This window comes from Coenobita brevimanus, chromosome 69 (genome assembly GCF_032717465.1).
Source record: "Coenobita brevimanus isolate Jiangsu-jjx chromosome 69, ASM3271746v2, whole genome shotgun sequence".
NCBI lineage: Eukaryota > Metazoa > Arthropoda > Malacostraca > Decapoda > Coenobitidae > Coenobita > Coenobita brevimanus.
Genome location: NC_137022.1, coordinates 31,076,915 through 31,099,414, shown reverse-complemented (window position 1 = coordinate 31,099,414; position 22,500 = coordinate 31,076,915). Strand labels below are relative to the sequence as shown.

Below are 22,500 nucleotides of genomic sequence, written 5' to 3'. Positions count from 1 at the left end.
TGTGTGTGTGTGTGTGTGTGTGTGTGTGTGTGTGTGTGTGTGTGTGTGTGTGTGTGGAGTCTACCTAATCCACGCATAATGCGGGAAGTAGGATAGGATGATGATGATGGTGGTAAGGCATTGATTTTAATTATGATAATAATTTTAATATTATTGTGGACATTAATAATAATAATAATAATAATAATAATAATAATAATAATAATGATGATGATGATGATGATGATAATAATATAATAATGATGTTGATGCATGAACTGTGGTAACATAGCCTTGCCCAAACACCACAAGTGGGATGGTATGGGATTGTTGCTGTATATGGTAGATAGATAAATAGATATAGATTCAGTAGATAGATGGGTAGGTATAGATACAGTAGATAGATAGGTAGATGTAGAGACAGTAGATAGATAGATAGATATATTGTAGATGAATAGGTAGATAAGATAGACAGGGACAAGGAGACAAACTGACTGAGAGATGGATAGATAGATAAACATAGGTAGATAGGTAGACAGACAGACACAGATTGATAAATAGAGACAGATGGATAGAGAGAGAGTTAAATAGGATATGACTAAGGTGACCCAGCGTACGGAATCACTGGGTCAGAGTAAATTGTATCGTAAGAGGGTTGACAGTGATCTTGAGCATGAGGATTTGTTAGGCCTAGACTAACAACACGAGATAAAATTGTTAAGAGCCTGATTATGTGCCCCGATAAACACGCTTATCAACGTTTTGCCACTATCTCAACAGGGTGACCATAACTCTGCTGAGATAGTGGGGAAAGTCGTCATCTTCTTCATCGTCATCATGATCATCGTCATCACTCATTGCCATCATCATCATCATCATCATCATCATCATCTTCATTGCCATCATCATCATCTATTGCCATCAGCATCATCATCATCATCACCCATATATCGCTTTAGCATCTTTTCTATCCCCTTTCAGTAGGCCTATAGTCAGATTGTAGGTTTGATTTAACTGTAATTCGCTCACCTTAAATTGGCAGAGATTTTCGTCTTTTACAGCTTATTTCCCTTAGACTGATAACAGAATAAGATACTACTGTGGCTGTACACCCTTTCCATTGCACTTTCCCATGACTAGGTCACTGTTCTTGTGTTGATATATTGTCGCAACTCTGCACTGGTGGACATACAGGTTTTAGGCCAGGTTTAAATGAAAAGAGTATAATAGCAAGACAAGGGATATATCAGATTCAGGCTAAGTTTATCTGAAAGGAATACAGTAACCAAAGTGACTCATTCCTACCATATAACTAAGGCTTATTGAAGAGGTTATAGAATAAGTATATGAGGCTGACTTTTTTTTTATTAACCCTCAAAACATGGGTATGTATATCTTATCTTGCCGTTTCCTGTCGATTTTACTCATCTTAGGTTAGAATATTAAAACTGGCAGCGTTAGATACAACCTTTTTTGGCACTTGAGGTGGACGCCTTCCTGTGGTGGTGCCAACGCACCCAGACGGAGGGCCTGCCCAGGTGCAGAAACATTATGCCACTCCCTCCCGCTTCCCAAAATGTAAAATGATTGGCAACAGCATTAGTTTTCTGCAGTCCCTTGGGACATGTTCCGATGAGCTGGGGGTTGCAACCAGTTACTTCTAGGCTTGCATTCTGGGTACCACATTGGTATAATAGAATGAAGTAGAGCCAGGATTCTAGGGGCTTGAGTGAGGTATAAACTAGTATCTGGCCTATTTCACTGAGCATGCCGTTGATTAGTTTTCCCTTTTCCATGCTATCCTTCCCTCCCTCTTTTCACCTCATTCCTGGGAAAACAGGTCATGACGATGATGTTTTGTGAGAGTTCAGGCAATTTTTGTATTAGTTAGGGATGCATTCCATCGTCATAGCTGGGAAAGGGCTAGAAATCTTTTTCAGATGAATACAAACTGCTTATAGTAATAACTCTTCGCACTTCACGCACGCAGGTTAGTGGTGTTGGTGTGGAGGTGTGGGTTGGGGAGGAGCAGCTGGTGGTTTAAGGGCAACATTACCTCCTGGACATCTTGCCTGTCTCCATCGACAACAACCCAAGCACTTACATTATTAGTTTAGAAAAGGTAAGTTTGAGTGGATCATATAAGACATAGTTAACACAATGCAGGCTGCCAAATCCAAACATCTGATTTCCTAAAACCTCTACTTCCATTGTATTTATATATTTATTTATTTATTCATTCATTCACTTCTACTGATGCCTCTCTCCCTTGACAAAACCAAGTCAGTGGTCAGGACAACTCTGTTACTCTATTTTTACTGATGTCTCCCTTGACAGCCCCAAACCAAATGCTCACTGTTACTTCAGAGAGGGTGAGTTTGCTGGATCATATGACACAGAGTTAACAAAGTGCAAGCTCCCAAATCCATACATCTGATTTCCGAAAGCCTTCACTTCCATAACATTTATTGGTGCTGAATGGGGGATGTTGATATTGACGGTGGTTACACAATCAATGCATATTTGAAGAAAAAGCTCTTTTGTAGACATGTACTGTATAGGAAAAGACAAATTACAAATGCAAGATATTCAGTTTAGTTACTGTTCATAGTGTTGTAGACTATTTATTACAAGACTTTTTCATAATCGTTATTATGATTCCATTTTCCAAAAATTTCCGTTGTCTATAAAACCTTTGCAACCAAGGATTTTGGATGCAAGGGTTTGTACTGTTCGGCAACCATTAGCCCTATCATGGTCAGAACAACTCTGTTACTTTATTTTTCCTGGTGCCTTTCTTCCTTGACTACACCATGCCAAGCACTCACCCCATTACCTCAGAAAGGGTTAGAAGAGTGTGGGTAGTTTCCCCAGATATGACTACAGTAAATTCATTAACCTTCTCATGCTAGTATCCTCTCCCCCCCCCCTCTTTTGTCTCTCTCTCTCCGTATGCCACCCTCTCTCTCACACTCCCCCCTTCTCTCCCCTTCTATTTCCCCCCCCTCTACCCTGTCTGTCGTCCCGTCTCCCTCTGTCCCCCTCATCTCCCATCTGGCTCACTCACTCATTTTGACTCCGTTTGTTCTCTTCTCTCTCATTCTCCCCTTCTGTCTCCCTTTCTCTCCCTCTCCCCTTCAGTCTCCCTTTCTCTCCTTTCCCCCTTCTATCTTCCTCTCTCTGTCATCTCCCTCTCTCCCTCTTTACCTTTTTATCCTCTTTACCTTGCTTTTTGTCTCCTTGTCTCTCTGTCCTTCTTTGTCCCTTTCACCCTTTCTGTATCCCTCCCCCTCATTACTGTTGTTGACACATATTTCACTTATTGCAGTTGCTGTTGCTCCGCATTCCCATCCTAGATTCGTCATACAACTGCAGTCATAAGGTATTGATTGTTAGGTCTCATCTTCAACCTCTTTTGTATGATGGTATGATTTTTCATTTATTCTTGCTGTCTCTCTGTCAGTAGTAGCCAATTTCAAAACTATTTTATTTGCGCAGTAGGTGGATGTTGACATCACCTACCCTCGTACAATCAATGCATAGTTGAAAACTGTTTTCGTTTTCCAGACATACAAGCGTAGATAAGTTACCAGTACAGGGTACTTCGCTGTTTACTGTTCGGAGTTCCTGATAAATTAGCTAATAAAGGTAATTCACTATGCATTGTTAATGGCAGAATAGATAAATTATTAATACAAAGTACTTCACTATTTAGAGTAACCTACTGCTAAAGGTAGAATTGAAAATATTTCAGTTTGCGTTGTTTATGGTACTGTAGGCTATTTATTACAACATTTTCTCATTAGTTTTTTTTTATGCAAGAAAAGAAGGAACCAAAGGCCAGGAGCCCGCAAACCGTTCCCTTCAAGAAAAAACAAAAACAGTACACAAGAGAGCCAAGTTCAAGATCCATTCAATTCATTCATTTCGAGATGCCTGGACACACTGCGTTTGAATGACTGGAGATCATAGGAAGTAAGAAATACAGACCGAGGAAGACAGTTCCAGAGTTGACCGGTTACATAAATGAAGTACTGGGAGTAACGGTTAACTCTTTCATTAGATAGTTGGACAGAAAAGGGATGAGAATTTGTTGCTAGACGGGTGCGTAGCACCCGTCGAAGAGGTGGAGGGATGCAAGCAGACAGTTCAGAGGAGCAGCGACTATTGAAGTAGCGATAGAAAAGAGATAAAGATGCAACAGTGCGGCGAAGAGACAGAGGTTGAAGGGAGCCAGTAAGAGGAGGAGAGATGATGAGACGAAAAGCCTTTGACTCCATCCTATTGAGAAGAACTGTATGTGGAGAGCCTCCCCACACATGAGAGTTGTATTCTAAACAGGGGCGGATAAAACTCGTGTATAAAGTCAACAACTGTGCAGGGGTAAAGAAGGTACGGAGTCGGCTTAGCACACCTAATCTCTTGGAAGCAGATTTTACAAGAGATATATGCAATATGATCATTCCAAGATAAGTCCCGAGCGAATGAAACCCCAAGCATGTTCAAGGATGATGCATGATTGAGCTGGATTTATTAAATATTAGTGGGTACTCCTGTGGAAGATTGTGTCGGGTTGATAGGTGTAAAAACTGAGTTTTTGATGCATTAAGAACAACAAGATTATTTTTACCCCAGTCAGAGATACGTGCCAAGTCAGACATTAGGTCTGACATAACCTCATCCCTTGTTTGTTGAAGTAACTGCTAAGATGGACATTACGGGAACCGAATGGAAAGGCGAAGGGTGTAATCATCAGCGTACGAGTGGATAGGGTTAGATGTACAGCTTAGAAGCTCATTGATGAATGAAAGGAAGAGAGTTGGTGATAGGACAGAGCCCTGAGGAACACCACTGTTGATAGATCTAGGAGAAGAACGATGGTCGTCTACAACAGCGGCTATAGAACGACCAGAAACGAAGCTGTAGATGAAGGCACAGATAGAAGGATAGAAACCGTAAGAGGGCAGTTTGGAAATTAAAGATTTATGCCAGACTGGATCGAAAGCCTTTGTGATGTCCAGTGCAATGGCAAAGCTTTCGCCAAAGTCCCGAAAGGAGGATGACCAGAAGTCTGAAAGGTAGGTGAGAAGATCGCCAGTGGAGCGTTCCTGACGGAACCCATACTGACGATCAGAAAGAAGGTTGTGATAGGAAAGATGTTTTAAATTTTTCCTGTTAAGAATTGACTCGAAAACTTGAGACACAGAATGTTAGAGCAATTGGACGATAGTTAGAGGGTTGGAAATTAAAAATTTTTGTTTTCTGTAAAACCTGACAGGCTGACACCCAAACATGTCTTGAGATTTTACTATCTATCTATCCATCTATTGCCAGACGCCTTAATCCCATAAGGGGTGGCCACAAACAATCGCCTCCATGTAGCCCTGTCCCCCGCCATTTCACTGCCCTGCTCCCAGCTAACACTCCCTCTCTCATATACCTCTCCACTCCATCCCACCATCTCATCCTTGGCCTCCCCCTCCCTCTCCCCCCCTCCACTTCACTCACATACTCTCTCCTCGTTAGTCTCTCACTCTCCATCCTCTCCACATGGACAAACCACCTCAGTGTGTTTCTCCTAACGCTTCCTACCACATCCACATCCACACCACAACGATCCTTGACTTCCTCATTTGTCAGTCTGTCTCCTCATGTGACTCCACAGGCTCCTCTCAAATAACTCATTTCCACAGCTCTCACTCTTGACTTCTGCCCTCCAACAAGGTCCAAGCTTCACTTCCATAGGTTAGAGTTGGTATCATAATAGTCATGTAGTAACTTTTTCACTTCCGTTTCTTATCACTGCTTTCAAGGAAGAGCAACCTTTCTTCCTTGCTGTACCCTTTCAAGCACTTCACCCTCTAAACTTCCATCCTTACTCATCACACTACCCAGGTACTTAAACGCACTCTCATTTTCCATTTCCTCCTCATCCAACCTCACTGTACATTCACTGACTTCACCTCTCTCGAAGACCATAACTTTACCCTTCCCAACATTCATCTTTAGATTTCGTTTCTTACATAGTCTCCCAAACTCATCCACCAAGCCTTGCAGCTTGAATAACTGGAGTCAAAACATTAACAATGACGACAAGTTGCATCATTTGTAGGCCAGATTACATGTGGTCGGTTATAAAGCTGAATAAATACTCACTGGTTAAGGCATTTTTCTATGGTTAAAACATACAGCATGTTGTTAGGTACCACATACAGTACTGTACAGTTTTAGTATACTGTGCGGTATAGGGATGCTGGAGAAGGAGGCCTTTTTGTTTTTGCACTGATATAAACCAAGCACCATTTATACACGTCCCTCAACTCCTCTCTCCCAGAAGCAGGATGGAAAACTGCAGAAAGGCCGCGTCGGCTTGCAGTCCACTGGGCTCATGTTTAGATGAGCCCGAAGCCACTAAAACAAGTACCAATGATTATTAAAGCTAACTCAGTTGCCCAGAACAGGAAACTATATGAAATATGAAACAATGCTGGAATGGTCTAAATGAGTGGCTAGTTTATCAACCTGTGGCTTGGAAACTATGAAAGGCCTCTCGTATGGAAGGGTTCAATCCCAGCCTAAAAGGTCTCCTCATGCAGAGCTGCGCGGTGGCTAAGTCGGAAGTGTTTCCTGCGATATGTATCTTGAAGAAAGGATTGGAACCTAAGCCATTGTGGACGTTTAAATGGTAGCTCCTCCATATGAATGCAATTGCTCATAACCTGTTGATTTACTGATTTGGGCACTCACCATCCACTCACTCAGTGTACGTGCTGCTTTGGCTGTCTGCCTTTTCCTCTCTTCCTTCATTCTTTCATCTTCCTTCTGCCTACGGGTGAATTTACATCCCCCCTTCTGTATTTCTTTCCTTCATTCTTTCCACTTCCTTCTGTCAGTGGGTGGCTCTACACGGAGTGACAAGCCAATGGTTTCCTGTACACCAGGAAACCATTTGTTACGCTGGGCGGTAACAATGTTAAATTATGGCGCCTGGTGGTTTAGTGGGTAATTAAGGCACTCCAATCGGATCGAGCCGGTGCAGGTTTATATCCAAGGAATGGTTGGGGGTTTGTTGCTCACGTAATGCCACTTAGGGATGAGTGAGGCTGATCACTCTCATCTTAAAAATGTCAGAACCAACTTGCCTAGCCCCGGGCTCCTACGCTCCTCATGGGGCAACATAGGATTGGATGATGGATGGATGGATAGACATATAGAGTACAAACAGCCATTACAACAGACATCCAACCCCAAGGTCATAGAATGTGACCTCAGGGATTAGGGAGACTGCCCTGGGTGAGCAGGACCGACGCATGCATGTTGGAGCCTAATAAGCGATACGAACGATACGACAATCTATTATTACAGATTAGTGATCAAGATGAGAGATAACAGATTTAGGCCTTGTTAGAGTACAATAAATATAGTGTGTTTTTTGAGGGAGGGGTGTACAGTGACCTAAATATACTGCGTTTTGTGTTTGCTGGGGGATGTGTGGTGGAGTGTGTGTTTGGCATTGTCTAGGTTAGGGTTGCTTAGCCTCTTAACTTCTCTGCCTCTAAACCATATGTATTCATATCTATGCACCTCCACCTCATAGTTTTTAATAGAAAAAGAAAAGAGGGGAGGGGGAGGGGATACAAAAAACAACCAAAATATACGGTGTTCACATTTTATTTATTTGTAAAGCCATGCAAAGTATGTGACCTTGCATCCAGTACGGTAATTATATCAGACATCACTGTTGTACTTGACTATCCCCATACCGAACAAATAAAGCTTATGGGGAAAAGTATTCAGATCAGACATTCTAATTCAAGGCACACAATTCCCAAAATGTAGTAAACCATAATAGGCAAACATACAATAATGGAATTTAAATTTGGTACTGAAACACTTCATGAGATTACTGTGTAGGATAATAAATACAGGCAGGTACAACAGCCATAAAGAAGTGTTACGGAAAGAAAGCAGAACCAGAGATTTGTCTTGTTTTGCCACTGACCTATGCAAAATAAGTAGCAAAAGGACAAAAATTTGGCCCATGTTAAGATGAAAACACTCCAGGTGTGTGTCTGCAACGCACTTTATTTACATATCTATATTCAGGTGCTGAAGACACCTTCACATGGTGGCACTAATATATATGAGTGGCTCTGCTACCTTCTTATGCAATTACAAGTATCCGTATCCTCCAAAAGAACAATGGTGGTCTATAAAGGGCAGCTTCAGCTGGCAGTCTGTAGGGTTCATGTCCAGATGAGCTCAGGTCCATAACATGAATATCCAAATTTTTTGAGTGGTTGCTGCCAAAAGAACAGTTAGGTGTGGTTCTGGGGAGGTAGCAGCCCCACTGGCTCATACCTCACAGATAAACAGCATCTTGCCTAAGTGGCATAGGAATACAGTATTGTAAAACCTCTTCCTTAGCAGTTTATTTGGCAAGTTACACCTCTATGTTCTCTTGAATGGTACTGATGCAAACTCTCCTAAGCTGAATACAACAACCAGGAAATGATAATTAAAAGATATCTCCTCAGGCTCAAACTGTTTAATCACACTACTTGCAGTCCTCACTATGTGTGTCCATTATAATTTTTTTTGCTATTAAGTTCACAGTAATGAATAAGCCAGTCGGTCAAGCGACACCATGGCTTCTCTGAAGGAGTCCCTATATTGAAGTCAGCAATGACAAAGCTGATGTTTTTTATAGACAAGCGCTACACTAAGTGTCAAAACCAAGAGATTACTTCTCAACAGTTGCTGGGAAGTACGACTACTATGATTATTACCACCATATAATACATATATATATATATAGCTGATTTGCTAGTTTCACTCAGCAGACTGACATGTGAAGAGTTGTGATATGTCAGAGCTTATCACTCACATATAACACTGACTTACTGTATATCCATAGCTTGTGAGTTAGTATTTGACTCATCCATTTCAACATCATGGGAGTCTGATTGGGTGCCTGGGAGTTGGGTCAATGATGTGGGTGTTCCAACAGTGTTTGTGCTGCCATGGCCTAGAGACGACATCAAGCCGACAGTCGTGGAATTGGGGCAAGAGGTGTCTACAGTGGCTGGTGGAGCTTGTGAAATACTGGTCAACAAGGAGAACATTTGGTTATTGTAGCTGGGTTCCTGTGCCCTCCTTATAGGGGAGCCAGAGTGAGACATGGGCTCATCAGAATTCATCCTAATTCCTGCTGAAGAAACAGCTGCGGGTACAGGAGCTGGAGCAGAGGAAAGCATGGGATTATGAACTTGTGGGGGGGGATGAGATGGAGAGGGAGCAGGGGCGAAGTGATGTACGGCATGGGACGCACTAGCAAGGACGACTGAAGGGGACCCAGTGCTAACAGTCGCCTGCTGCTGTCCCATCCCAATTTCATTTCCGTTCCGTACCATGATGGTGGAAGGAGGACAATGATCTGGGTTCACCTGGGGTACATTTGGCTCTGATGGTTGTGACAATTCTAAGAAGCTTTCCATGTCTCCAGTGTCATTAGGCAGCCTATGGCCAAATGCTGGGGAACTGGCCTGGCCTAGGGCTGTGGCATTGCTGAGGTCATTTAAGGCTGTGGTATTTACAATTCTGGCACTGGTGTCAAGGTTCAGGACTGTAGCCTGAACAGCATCCATGCCAGTGGTGTCTCGCTGGTCGTGTGTTGTATTTTGTTGGTCTTGGGATCTTGTGCGAATGTGGTCCAGAAAGTCTAGTCTTGTGGCATTCTGGTCCATGGTACTACGATCCTGGGTCTGATCTGGGACAATGCTATGGTCTTGGGTTTGATCCTCAGTTGTGGCAAGGGTGGCCTGGGATGAGGAAGAGCGTCCCAGGCTGTGCTTCTCCGCATGGTATATACGGATGACTTGACTGACAATGGGATGAGTGTCAGGATCACTAAGCCACATGTTAGCATTGTTGGGACTCTCGTAGAGCATCATCAGTGCTGTAATAACAACAAACATCAACCTGAACATACAGTACAAACTCCTAAATCTGAAAATCTATCTATCAATAACCAGTCCCCATAATTCTGTAAGGGGTGGCCATATATATCTGAGTTAGCTGTTTTACAGGGAGGGGCACTAACCCTCTGCCAACCCACCTGATGCCAGAGGGAAAACATATGGGTTTGATATATGGTTACCATCCAGTGCTGTAAATGGTTTCCTGGCTTACAGGAAACCATTTGGCTTGTCACTCAATGTAAAGCCACCTGTAAAGGAAAGAAAAGCAATAAAGTACAAATTAGAAACTGTGTAATGCTGCCTCCAACACAAAAGCATTACTGGAGAGGGATGCCATTAACCAGTGGCACTATTGTCCCTCAACTCCCTCCCTATCCCCTAAAAGGAGGGTAGTGGATTGCAGGAGAAGGTCAACATCAGCCTGCAGTCAACCACATTCACATCAAGATGAGCCTGGAGCACAACAACAACACAAGAACTAAGTAATGAGGCCACCAAATTCCTAACCAACGGAGATGAGAAAGGAAATCAATGGAGTAGCAGAGAATCTTTACACATAGCAATGAAATACTAAGTAATTCCTCAATTATCTGGACGTCCATTAACCGGACCATCCATTATCCGGATGCTGTGATCTGGCTGTTCAAAACCATTATTTGTACATATTTCCATTTTATCCGGACAAAATGCTTGCATCCGGGTGGAAATTATTGTTGCGCGAACATTTTTGCCTGATTGGGCTTGTTTTTTTCATGTTTTTTAGGGCTGTGGTGATTGCTTGCCTGTGGTTGATGGGTTCAGTTGCCTATAATTACTGCTTGGCTGTGGTTTACAGGTCTGCTTGACCAGATAGAGTAGCGTAAAACACCACAAACAAGTGCTGTACGATGTACTGTAGTGGCTTTTACAATGGCTTTCAAAGTTAGAGTATGTACAAAGGGGGGGCAGGGGAGAAATCCATTATCTGGACAGAGCCACTGTCCAGATGCATCTTTGGCTCTATTATGTCGGATAATCGAGCGATTCCTGTATTTTACTGGTAGTGTGTTTACTTGACTAAGATTCCTATCCCCTTTCTGCCCAGCTGAAGGTCAAATATAGTCAGTTTGAAATGGTGATCTGACTAAAAACCAAGGGGACTCATTCTTACTTCATAACTCAAGTACACCAAATTTCATCAGACTCATTCTTACCTTATAACTCTAGTTCACCATGAAGAGACAAAGCTGTACTTTACAATGGAAAAGTCATCCAATACATTACCATTATGCCAGGAATCGAACCCAGCACTCTCAGGTGAGAGCCAGGCAGCAAACCATTATGCCACGACCAGGTAAAAGTTATCTCACATTGTCACAATCTTGTACCCAATGTCCCTCTGCCCCCACTGTGGGCCTGTGAGATAACTTTTACTTGGTCATGGCATAGTGGTTTGTTGCCTGGTTCTCACCAGACAGTCTCGAATTCTACTCCTGTCATATGGTAATACTGTATATTGGACAGAGGATCTAGCTCAGCAAATTTCATCAAACCACAACTACGTATCCATGTTGTGGGTGTGGTCCATTTGTCAGGTGAAATGAAACAAGCAAAAGTGAAGAAGAAAACATCGCAGTGACACAGTTATGACCTACCAAGAAGTGTCTTTGGTTTGGGCAGTGCGAGTTGGATTACCGGCGACGCAAAAATGGCTGATATGATGGGAGAGTCTCTGTCCAAACCCTCTGTGTCCTGAATGGGTCCTCCACTTGCCAAAAGGTTGCTCTGAAAAACGACAAGAATAATCATTAATTCTCACTATCAGGGCAACACTAGTAGTGTATCCAAGATGATGTCAAGTGATTTTATTTAGCCAAGAGTGAGTCATAAACAGTATGGGAAAAAAGAAAAAAAAAAAGTCATGATGGTGTAAGAAAAATGGTCATCATGCTGATGATGAATGTGAGGAGAGGAATGTATAAACTTGTACAGCCACTTGCAATTTATGAAAAAAAAATGATAACAATGACAATGGATGTAACATCAACTTACAGCCACTTGCAGTTTATTTCCACATGCCCGCAGGGCATCAATGGCCATCTCCTCACTGAACCCCATCTGCTCCAGCTGCTGCAATGCCTGTGGGTTTGGCTGGAAAAAAAAAAAAAAAACGTATATTTAAGCTCTGAGTGCAAGAGTAAACCTATCCTCAGTCATTCATGATTGCAATATGTCAAATATGGAACAGTCTTCCTCAGTTTGCATTCCCCTCTGCCCAAAACCACCAAGTCTAATAAATGCAGTATGTCAGCACATCCTGTACTGAAAAGATCTTGACTTTGTCTCTCTCGTTCTGCTTTTTTAAGGGAGGAGCAGCTTTTAGCAAAGTTCTCGACTTCGGTTTCTTTTCTTCACATTAAGGAAAATAGTACATTGGTAAACCTAGGCAACACTGGCACCAACCTGAAACCACTTCTTCCTGTACTCAAGAAACTGCTGTAAAATTCTCTCAGTAGGGTCCTTCTCATCCTGTATGGTGGCAGAGTTACTGCCGTGGGTGGAGGAACTTTGATTTGCTTCCTCTCCACCCCCCACACTCTCAAGATAACATTCTTCATTGTTCTGCTCAAGTAACCATTCTGCGGCCTCTCGAACGTTTCTGTTGGGTCAGATGAAGTTGGGTTAGGATAGACTGGACTACGTTATACAAAGATTAGGTGAGGTTGGGTTAGGACAGGCAAGACTCTTGGCAAGTTAGATGATGTTAATACAGGATAGGTTGGGCTAAGTTATACAGAAGTAAAGGTAGGACAGATTAGGTTAAATTAGGCTAGAAGTTAAGTTTTTGCATCTCCCTCTCATTTAACCCCTTAACTGCAGGTGTCATTCCAGAATGGCATTGAAAAAACTGGACCAAACCGCAGCTGTCATTCTGGAATGTTCATGAATATTTTGAATACCACAAATTTTTTCTGCGCGTCAATTGTCTCAAGGGAGAGTAGCTATTAAGTTCTTCCACTCCAGCCGACCCCCACCTCCCTCCTCTCACACCCCGGGGGCCCCCCCCACCCCTGCCTATATCCAGCTTTGTGCGTGACAATGGTGCTGACGCGGCAGTGATGTGCGGGTAATTACAGTGCCTTTTACCTACCTCAGTGAACACAGAGTGGGTGCTTATCGTATGTGCAGTGTTTATATATGTTCATAGTATTATTATCAGAGTGTGGTTGGCATTTGGTACTGGTGTGTGGGGCGAAAAATAGTGATTTTAGATCGCTCACTTCTAACAGCACTGCCTGTCCAGTGAAAGTCCACAAAGTCATGAAACCTACATGTACTTTCTAATGGTACCTTTTTTTTTTGCTCTAGCTTTATTCTGTGCAGAGTTATAAAGGTTTAAAGGTTTGTTTACATTTTGGCTGGAACCCCCACAGGGGGGGGGGGCAGTCGGGTCAAAGCAATGCCCGCGGTTAAAGGGTTAAAGCACGTCCGTCACTTTCCTCTTAACACATTACACTATCAACAAGACTCACATATAAACTGAAGCACCTATTAAGCCTCTCTTAATTTAGAAACACAGCATTAGCTAACAGAGGAAAGTGAGATGTATGAAGTGGTTAGGTTAGGGTTAGGTTAAGTCAGAACAGACTAGATGAAGTTAGACTGAGTAGAGTTGTTGCTGCTGAGTTATGGGGCATAGTGTTCAGTTTGGTTAGACTGGTTTATACTGAGGTTAGGGTGACCCAGGTTAAGACAGGACACGGCAGGATGGAGTAATAAGAGGTGAGACTGGGTTAGATTATGTTAAATTAAGTGAAGTGTGGTAGGGTTCTGTGGGCCAGAAAAAATTACCTTGCCCGGACTGAGTCCAGCAAGTTAATGTTTTTGGTCAAGCTTCTTTGTTTGTAAGCAACATTGCAGAAAAACGGCTGAATGAAATTACAGTGCATATGAACTTTCAGGATATGTGGGCACTGGTCCCCCCCAAAAAATGATTAAATTTTGGAGGCAATTGAGTGACCCTGAACGATCAAAATCAAGGTCATGGATTTTCAGATGGCTACAACTTGAAACCAGGTGAAGACAGAGATATTTACCATTAACAGCATAAAGGAACTCCCATATGGTCCCTCACTTGGCACCAAGACCTTTGACCCTGAGTGACCCTGAAAGGTCAAACTCAAGGTCATGGATATTCAGGGGGTATAACTCGAAACTGGTTGAAGACAGAGATACAGGTATTTACTGTTATCAAGATACAGGAGGTCTCATATGGGCTTTCATTTGGCACCATGACCTTTGAACTCGAGTGACCCTGAAAGGTCAAATGCAAGGGTACAGATTTTCTGAAGGCTATAACTTGAAAACAGTTGAAAATAAAATAACTGTTTTTGGACAAGGTTTGTTATGCCTGGCACCACTTGTTATATACATGTTCCTCAAAGCAATCTCAGACTTCCATTTTCCTAACCTGTTAATCTGGAGAGCCTTAGTAGCACTGGCCTCAGGGAAGCCCATATCAGTGAGCTGCTTTAGGGCGACTCGATCCACCTGGGGCCGATGTCTGCGTTCGAGCTTCTCCAGGATCTGCCTTATTATGGCCTCCGACTCTGGGTCTGCACTTATTAGACGAATTGATGCCACAATCATTGTTATCAGAATGCGGCGGAACTCAATTTGAAACTGTGGGATATTGACGATAATAACAATAATAATAATAACTGAGTAAATCCTAGTTATGTTGATTTTTAATGTCTTTTTGCAATACAGTCCATGAAAAACTGCAAAAATATTGTTCATTATGGTGTCATGATATATGTTTTATTCATCATCATGCTGGTACATGATAATGGAATGAATATGAGGGAAGTTTATCAGCATCTGCAGCCAGTACTATGTAAAATATACTCAAGACCCAAGAACTTACTTATGAGGCTGGTCTATCTATCTATCTATCTATCTATTGCCAGATGCCTCAATCCTGTACGGGGTGGCCACAAACAAATCGCCTCCATGTCGCCCTGTCCCCCGCCATTTCATTGCCCTGCTTCCAACTCACACCCCCCTCTGTGGTCAATGCTGTGACTAAATAATGATACATCAGTGGATGGGTGTATCTCCCTTCAGGAAATCTATCTATTAATGTCAGATGCATTAATCCTGAAAGAGGTGGCCACAAACATATCACCTCCGTGTAGCCCTGTCCTCTGACAACTGGCCACCCTACCTCAGACTCCCCCCACCCCTCATATATCTCCACTTTATTCCTCAATCTCACCCTTCATCTCACATTCACAGAAAGTAAATACTGTATTATAAACAGCACGGGAGTGACTCACATCAACAGGCTGGTGGTTAAGGTGGCTTGGTCTGGTACGGCTGCGTTCTGGGAGGTGTGCAGTGGCTGTTTGTATCTGCTTCTGGGTGGCGGTCATTGACTGTGTCCAAGGTTGCACATCCTGTGTGGCAGTGGTGGGGGGCTGGCGACGCTCTTGTAGTAACAGCTCATCTGGATATAGGGCACAGAACATATTAGTTAGTCCTGGTTCACTCCTTCAACCAAATCTATATTTTGATTTTTTTTTCTTATATCCATTGCAGCCTGTGGCTGAATGTACATAGGGCTTTAATCTACTACCCTAATCTATGGAGGTCAACAAGCTGACAACAGCTGCTCCTGAGGAGAACAATATCATGCCTCACTGAAGCAGAATGAGGTGCAGGCATATGGGGACAGACTGTCTAATTTTTACCTACAGAGCTTCAAATACTTTCACACTGAGCACCTGCATTTAAAGCTGATAGGGAGAACTTGTCTCTCCCACACACATTGTGCAACCATAAGCAGGCTCAAACTCAGGTCAGCATGACTGGGAGTCTTGTAGTCTATCAACCATTCCATCAGACATGTGTGCATATGTATAGGTATGTCTATGAGTTTATGCATGTGCACTCACCATTATCCAAGAGTTGCTCCAGTTGTACCGAGTTAGTGTCTATCAGTTGCCGAGACTCCCTCACCAGAACGAGTCTGTAGGTGCGGTTTGGCCCTCCTCCGGCCTTTGATCCATTGCCTGCATATCGTTCCTCACCACCAACCACCTCCTGGGGACTGAAATATACCATAACAGTTAGAGATGGCAAATATCTATCATTATCTGTAGCAAGATGCTTTAATTCTGGAAAGAATGATCATATGTCCCCCTGTCCTCTGATTGTCCTCACTCCAACTTACACAACCCTTCCTCATATACCTCTCCATACCATCCTTCCACCTCACCCTCAATCTTCCTCTCCCCCACTTCTCTTTCACCTTACTCACATACACTCACTTAGTCAATTTTGTATTCTCCATTCTCTCCCAAGGATGGATATGAATACACTGAGTAGTCTCTTTATGTACACTGGATTCATTTTACAGAAATCTCAGCATTACAACAGCAACAGTAATGACACTAAAAAATGTCACTCACCTAAAAAAGTGTCCAACTGCCATCTCCTTCACATGCTCTATGGTCATGTCTAATGGTACCTCTAAAGAGTAGTCTCGACCCTCACTGTTCACCACTACCAGCTGTGTTAAGACAAGAAGAAACAATTAAGTCACATAAAACTGGGATCAAAACAACAAAAAGGAAAGAATTATGTAACTGGCAGGGCTATTAACAGCCTGCTCGATGAAATAAGCCTGACACTCATTCACATACCATTCAAACCCCTGCAATCTTGGCTTTATCTCACAGGCCTAATTACATACCATATACATATTTGAGGTGCATTTGTTCATTCATTTTTGAAGGCTCCAACATGCTTGCATGCGTCAGCCTTGGTCACCTAATGATGGCTCTCCATGCTGCTCGATCTCTTGCAGCTTCCCTATTCAGTCCCTTATCCCTGAGGTCACACTCAATGATGTCGTCCCAGGTTTTTTTTAGTCTATTTCTCGCAACCCCACCCCTAACATTAATACTTCTCACTTTCTGCACTCACTTATCATCCCCTATCCTCTCCACATGCCCATACCATCCCAATCTACTGCTCCTCATCACAACACCAATACACTCCAGTCCCATCCTACCCCTCAACTCTTCCACTGTAAACATTAGGGTATTAGGATGAGAGAAAAACTAACTGAGGGTTAGTTCTGAGATTCCCGGTATTTGTTTGATAAAGATTGTTACTATAACATGGGAAAGTTTGCAGACATTCAATGCCAGCATTATGTTTGCCTTCCATATTATTTTCTCATCCCTCCTCAAACAATGGAAAGTAGAGAGTATCCTTCCTTCTCATACTTGTTGTGTGCTTCATAGTGCTATCACAAAAATATTTCATGTTACACCTCCTATACTGTATTTCTCATTATCCTTTTTTCTCATACTCTTTTATTACTAGTGTACGCTTCACACTGCTTTCACAAAAATATTTCATGTACCACCTTTATCACCACAGATGGCAGGAAAGTCTCAAGTGAACTTCTGATTGTGATTCTGTCTTCACTTAATGTCTACGATGCGTGTTGGCAAAATGTTACTTCATATGAAACTGTACTGAGACATTCTTCAGATCCATGACAGATGTTAAATTCACAACTAACACTCATTTACACTCATTTCTGACTTAAAAAATAATTAATACTGAAGCAAAATCTACTTAAGGAAGGATGTGAGGAAGAAAAGAGGACATGAGAAGGTAAACGAACAGGCTGAGAAGCAGGAGGAAAAGAAAAATTGGAGAGAGGAGAAGAAAAGATGGAGAGGAGAACAGCTAGAGGAGAAGAAGAGAAGAATAGATGGAGGAGGAGACAAGAACAGATGGAGGACAAGAGAAGAACAGATAGAGGAGGAGAGAAAAACATGGAGAAGGAAAGAAGAATAGATGATGGGGGAGAAAGAACAAGTGGAGGAACTGGAGGATGAAAATACAAAAACGTGGAAGAAAGGAGGGGGGGGGAAAAAGTAAAGGAGGGGGGGAAGAAAAAGCAAAGGAGGAGGGGGAGACGAAAAGGTAGAGAAAGAGGAGGGAAAAGGAGAAGCAAGGGGAGAAGAAATGTTGGAGAGGTGGGGTAGAAGGAAAAGAGATGAAGAGGAGGGGAAAGACAAGATGAATAAGACTCCACACACCTTAACATTGGAAAGGATGCACTGCACAGTCTCTGACACAAACATGTCTGACGGTATATGTCGTCTCAGTGTGTTGATGTAACTACCTCTGGCGTAGCGACGTTTTAGCCACCCCAGCATCAACGCCCCACACCATCAACACTCGGCTTGTTGCAGCCTCGACCTCGGCTAACCTTCCCTCACAAAGGTGCTTTAAGTTGAGTTTTGGGATTAGAGAACCTGAGTGCCTTCAAATAATTGGGTAGTTTCAGAAGCAAGGACAGGAACTATGAGGATGAAATGCAAGAAAATTTACATCTGGGAAGGAAAACAGATACAGTTAAGCTGAAAAAAAAAAAAAAAAAAAGCATGTGGTAATACTATAGTTACATTAAAACAGAAAGTACCTACCCCAAGTCACTGTTAATTGCTAAAAACCTCCATATTTGAGAAATTCCAAATATCTACACCCACCTAGAATATTAATGTTGGGAATCCCCAGTTGTAGGTGACTGGGTTTTTTATCAGTCATGTAATGCCACAATGGGGAGTAGGTTGGTCATCAGTCTAGGGTAAAATGTGACTGAGAGAATAACTAGAAAGTGCATGTAAATGAGGTGGAGGTGGAGATCACGGAGGAAATGTTGGAATGGAATGGAGATGTATGAGAGGTGTGTGTGGGTTGGTGGAAGGGCAGCCAAATGGTGGAGGACAGGGCAACATAGAGGCAGTATTTGACAGATTGGTCATCAATAACAGCAATACAATTTTCCATCAACAGACGACAATAATTCTCCAATGTACAGCTTTCATCTTTTTAATTATTTGTATTTCTGTAACATCTTTTTGAAGTCATGGTATTCCATAGGCATGACTGTTCTGGCATTATCCTATTGTGTATGAGACTGATCATAAGGGTTAATGGTGACTTAACACTCAAGCTCCTGTACTATTTCCTGAAAAAGAAAGAAAGAAAAAAAAAAAAAAAGGCTGGCATTAACAAGGGATTGCGAGTTGTCTGTTAATAGCTCCCATTTACACGAACTTCCGGCTCAAAATTGTCCGGCAATAGCTGGAGTACAATATGAGCGTTTTCCTGAACATAAGATCTTCAAGCTCGTATGCTCTTTCTGCTGCAGGATAGCCTGTATCATTTGGCATTAGTTGCAACAGATTTTCTCTTGTGACCACTTGCGAATAATTGTTGGTGAAACAGAAATGTATATAAACCCAATAGATTTTAGTACTCTTACAATGCTCCGAAATAGAGATGCATGTGTAATATTCCTAAATAATAATAATAATAATTATAAAAAAATACTGATAATACGTCACGAAATAGCTCCCACCTCCAGTCACCGTAGACAGACAATAAACAAGTAACAACGCTAAGCGTGCGCTGAAAATGCGCTAAGTACTTAAATCCCATAAAATCGCCAGAAAAATGTTAAAATCTCCTACATAGCGCTAAAATATGCAGATCATCGCTGAAACATCTCAAATATTGCTAGATTTCCTTTATTATTACGTTTAAAAATTCCGCTAAATTGCAATGAAAGTTGCTAGATGTAGTGGAACATACATGACAAGGAAACGTTCCGCTAGGTACGGCTTGGGTGTGGTTCGTGCCATGTACTGAACAGAATAACTCTTCCTCTCAAATCATCATTGGGCAGACACAATTAGGTAAGAACAATTAGTTAAGAACACATACCAAGATTCCCAGGGAAGCCAGCAGAGGAAAGCGAGACCAGGCCAGGAAGGTGAAATATTAGACGAACTTTTATCCCTGACCGTAGGTATCAAGGCCACACGAAACGTATCGCTCCCTTCACAGAAACATGATCAGCTTATATAATGAACGTATATTATACAGTATATCCCTGTACCTAGGTCACTTTAATAGATCAAACCCCAATTCGATTCCCGGGGGAGGTTAGATGGTTTTTATTTAGTTTCCTTTTTTCCCTGTTCTCTTAGCATATAATTCATAAATGAGCGTAAATTTTCGTACTTTCGCCATTTATTTCCCGGAGTTCATGGGCAGAATTAAGACAATACTACGTCCCTGTATTTTTCCATAGCACTTCTTCGTGGTTGGCGAGAGGAAGATACTGGGGACAATGTAGAAATTGACTGTCTTCAAGTGAATCAAGTCCTTCGTGCAATCATTATTTTGTTTTACAGAAAAGACAATTCATTGCTCCACCTTGCTATCAGAACATTTTTATGTAGGGTAAGAATAATGACTATATAGTAACATAGTCCTTTTACTTTGCATGACCAGATTTTTTTCTTTTTGCAGCTTGCACGTAGCACAGTAGAGCCATGGCTGTACATCCTTTCCATGGCATTTCTTCGCGACTAACATCATATTCTAGTGCCAATCTGCTGCAGCAACTAAACATTAAAGGGCCACCAAATTTGGCTTTGTAGAAGGATCTTGCGTCGCTTTTATCTGCGACCGTTCGTACGCGTGGACTTGGCGACCATTATGTGTATATTGAGTTACATTCTGGAGTAATATATACAATATTAGGGATGTTGTATAGATTTTATTGCCTTTTCTAGTTATTTCCTGTAGATTTTTTTTTTCTGCTATCTTCTAGCGAAGATTATTCTACACATTACACTGAACAGTCGTTTATGTTATTGATGTAAAGGATATCGTTGTAGAAATTATATAAATAACGCAGAGAAGGATATTGATATTTAGTAGGCTAAATATTTGGGTAATGAAAAAGTGCTACAATGCATTATTGAGAACCAAGATTAACCAAAAGCGACCCAGTCAGCTGATCTGATAGCGAAGGCGAGGTGTGTGGCTGCGGTTGTTTCTCAGTCAAAAGGTGATTATATTTTCAGCCAGGATCTTAATTGATGTTTCATGGACTGTTATGATTCGTGAGTAGCTGTGTTTCCTATTGGCCCTGTTCACCCAGCAGTTTGACTGAGAACGTGAGATAAGTATCGCATTCTGGAAGTTACGCGTAGGTTCGTGTTTGGTCGTGCATTTTTCTTCATTTAGATTATAGTTGTTTTGTGCTTGAAGCACAAAATTACTCATCCTCGAGCAAAATGGGCGAGACGATATTCAGGTTCACCATGGATCGCGAGTGGACGTGATTTTTCATATCATCATCATCCGGACCTCCTTTCCACCCTAGGGCAGGGTGAGGTGTAACAATGTCCAGACAGACCAAATTTGCCCAGTCCAGTGGACCATGCTTCCATTCACTCATCATTACAGCCCGCGGAATCCGGGCTCTATCGGGTACGCCAAAAACATTCACCACGTTCTGTAGTTTCACATAAACGTATCCGATAGAATCAATACATTGAAGGCTAAGGCACAAGTGTCAAGTACTTGGGTGTGATATTTCCTACCAGAATATATTAGTTTGGCCATTGAGGTTGTGGCCAGTATTCTGGGGGCTCTAATGCAATGTGTATGGTTCGTAGGGAATGTAATAATTTCAACTCTGCCCTTTTTTTCTTTATTTTATCTTGCAGCTTTCAACCTGAATTGCTTTTTTCATTTTCCATAGTGTTGACATTGTATCATATATTATATAGTGTTGACTGTTGATGTGAATCTGGTGGCTTGCACCTCACCTTTGGTCTCTCTGTCCCACTCTCCACCTCCAACTCACTCACGCACACCCTCCTAGTCAGTCTCTGACTCTTTGTTCTCACCACATGATCAGACAGGCCAAGGGTACTTTTAACAGAACCTGAACACTGACAGATCTCCTCACTTCCAGATGATCATCCCAATCCGATGCTTCACATGTGGGAAGGTGATCGGCAACAAGTGGGAGAGTTACCTGGGCCTCCTATCGGCAGAGTACACTGAAGGGTAAGGCTTAAGGACCTGGGTTTTATCTTATAGTGAGGATGAGATGGAGGGATGGAGTAGAAAGGTATATGCGAGAGGGGGATGTAAGTTGGGAGGATGTGATGGGGTCTATAAATGCCCATAGGAAAGGGGGGGAACCTATCTTTGGCTCGGTGGTAACTGGCACATATGCTTGGAAGAGATCAAGCAGCATGGAGAGTCACCATAAGTTGATCAAGGCTGACACATGCAAGCATGTAGTTGCCTGTATATTCATCATCATCATCATCGTCCGGACCTCCTTTCCCACCCTAGTCAGGGTGAGGAGTAGCAATGTCCAGACAGCCCAGATTTGCCCAGTCCACATACATTCCTCAGCATCCCATCTCCACTGCCTTTATAAAGGAAACAAAATTAAGTGATGTGCCTTGGAGGTGGAGCCAGGATTCCGTGGGCCGTGAATAGTGTGTGAATGATGATGTGGCCCATTTAATTGGGAGGACTGATTAATTTCCTTTGTGAAGTAATTTGTTGATGTGTGGATCTTACCTCATCCCATCATTAGATGGGAAAAAAAGGTCTGGATGATGGTGATGATGATGTATTATGAAGCCCCCTGTTC

At 42.3% G+C, this 22,500-nt stretch overlaps 2 protein-coding genes across 4 annotated transcripts in view; one reads left to right on the top strand and one right to left on the bottom strand.

The window, feature by feature from the left end:
- Positions 1–7,640: 7,640 nt before the first annotated feature.
- On the bottom strand, positions 7,641–19,393 carry Kpc2 (Kip1 ubiquitination-promoting complex subunit 2). Of its 2 annotated transcripts, XM_080277176.1 has the most exons (10): positions 19,371–19,393; positions 18,062–18,288; positions 16,412–16,512; positions 15,896–16,050; positions 15,278–15,447; positions 14,410–14,621; positions 12,402–12,597; positions 11,991–12,089; positions 11,594–11,723; positions 7,641–9,937 (listed from the first exon to the last, which is right to left on the bottom strand). In XM_080277176.1, the coding sequence occupies exons 2-10, from the start codon at positions 18,179–18,181 to the stop codon at positions 8,880–8,882; spliced, it is 2,241 nt and encodes a 746-aa protein (XP_080133302.1). In that variant the 5' UTR covers positions 18,182–18,288; positions 19,371–19,393; the 3' UTR covers positions 7,641–8,879. The 2 variants fall into 2 exon arrangements, with proteins under 2 accessions (XP_080133302.1, XP_080133300.1); XM_080277174.1 differs by lacking the exon at positions 19,371–19,393 and having other exon boundaries at positions 18,062–18,437.
- A 1,435-nt stretch (positions 19,394–20,828) lies between these two features.
- The window catches only part of Polr2L (DNA-directed RNA polymerases I, II, and III subunit Rpb10), a 20,838-nt gene continuing 19,166 nt past the window's right edge, over positions 20,829–22,500 (top strand). For both annotated transcript variants that reach the window (XM_080277171.1, XM_080277170.1), the window contains exons 1-2: positions 20,829–20,889; positions 21,805–21,899. In XM_080277171.1, the coding sequence (XP_080133297.1) occupies positions 21,805–21,899 (95 nt within the window). In that variant the 5' untranslated portion in view covers positions 20,829–20,889. The remainder of the gene's footprint in view (positions 20,890–21,804; positions 21,900–22,500) is intronic.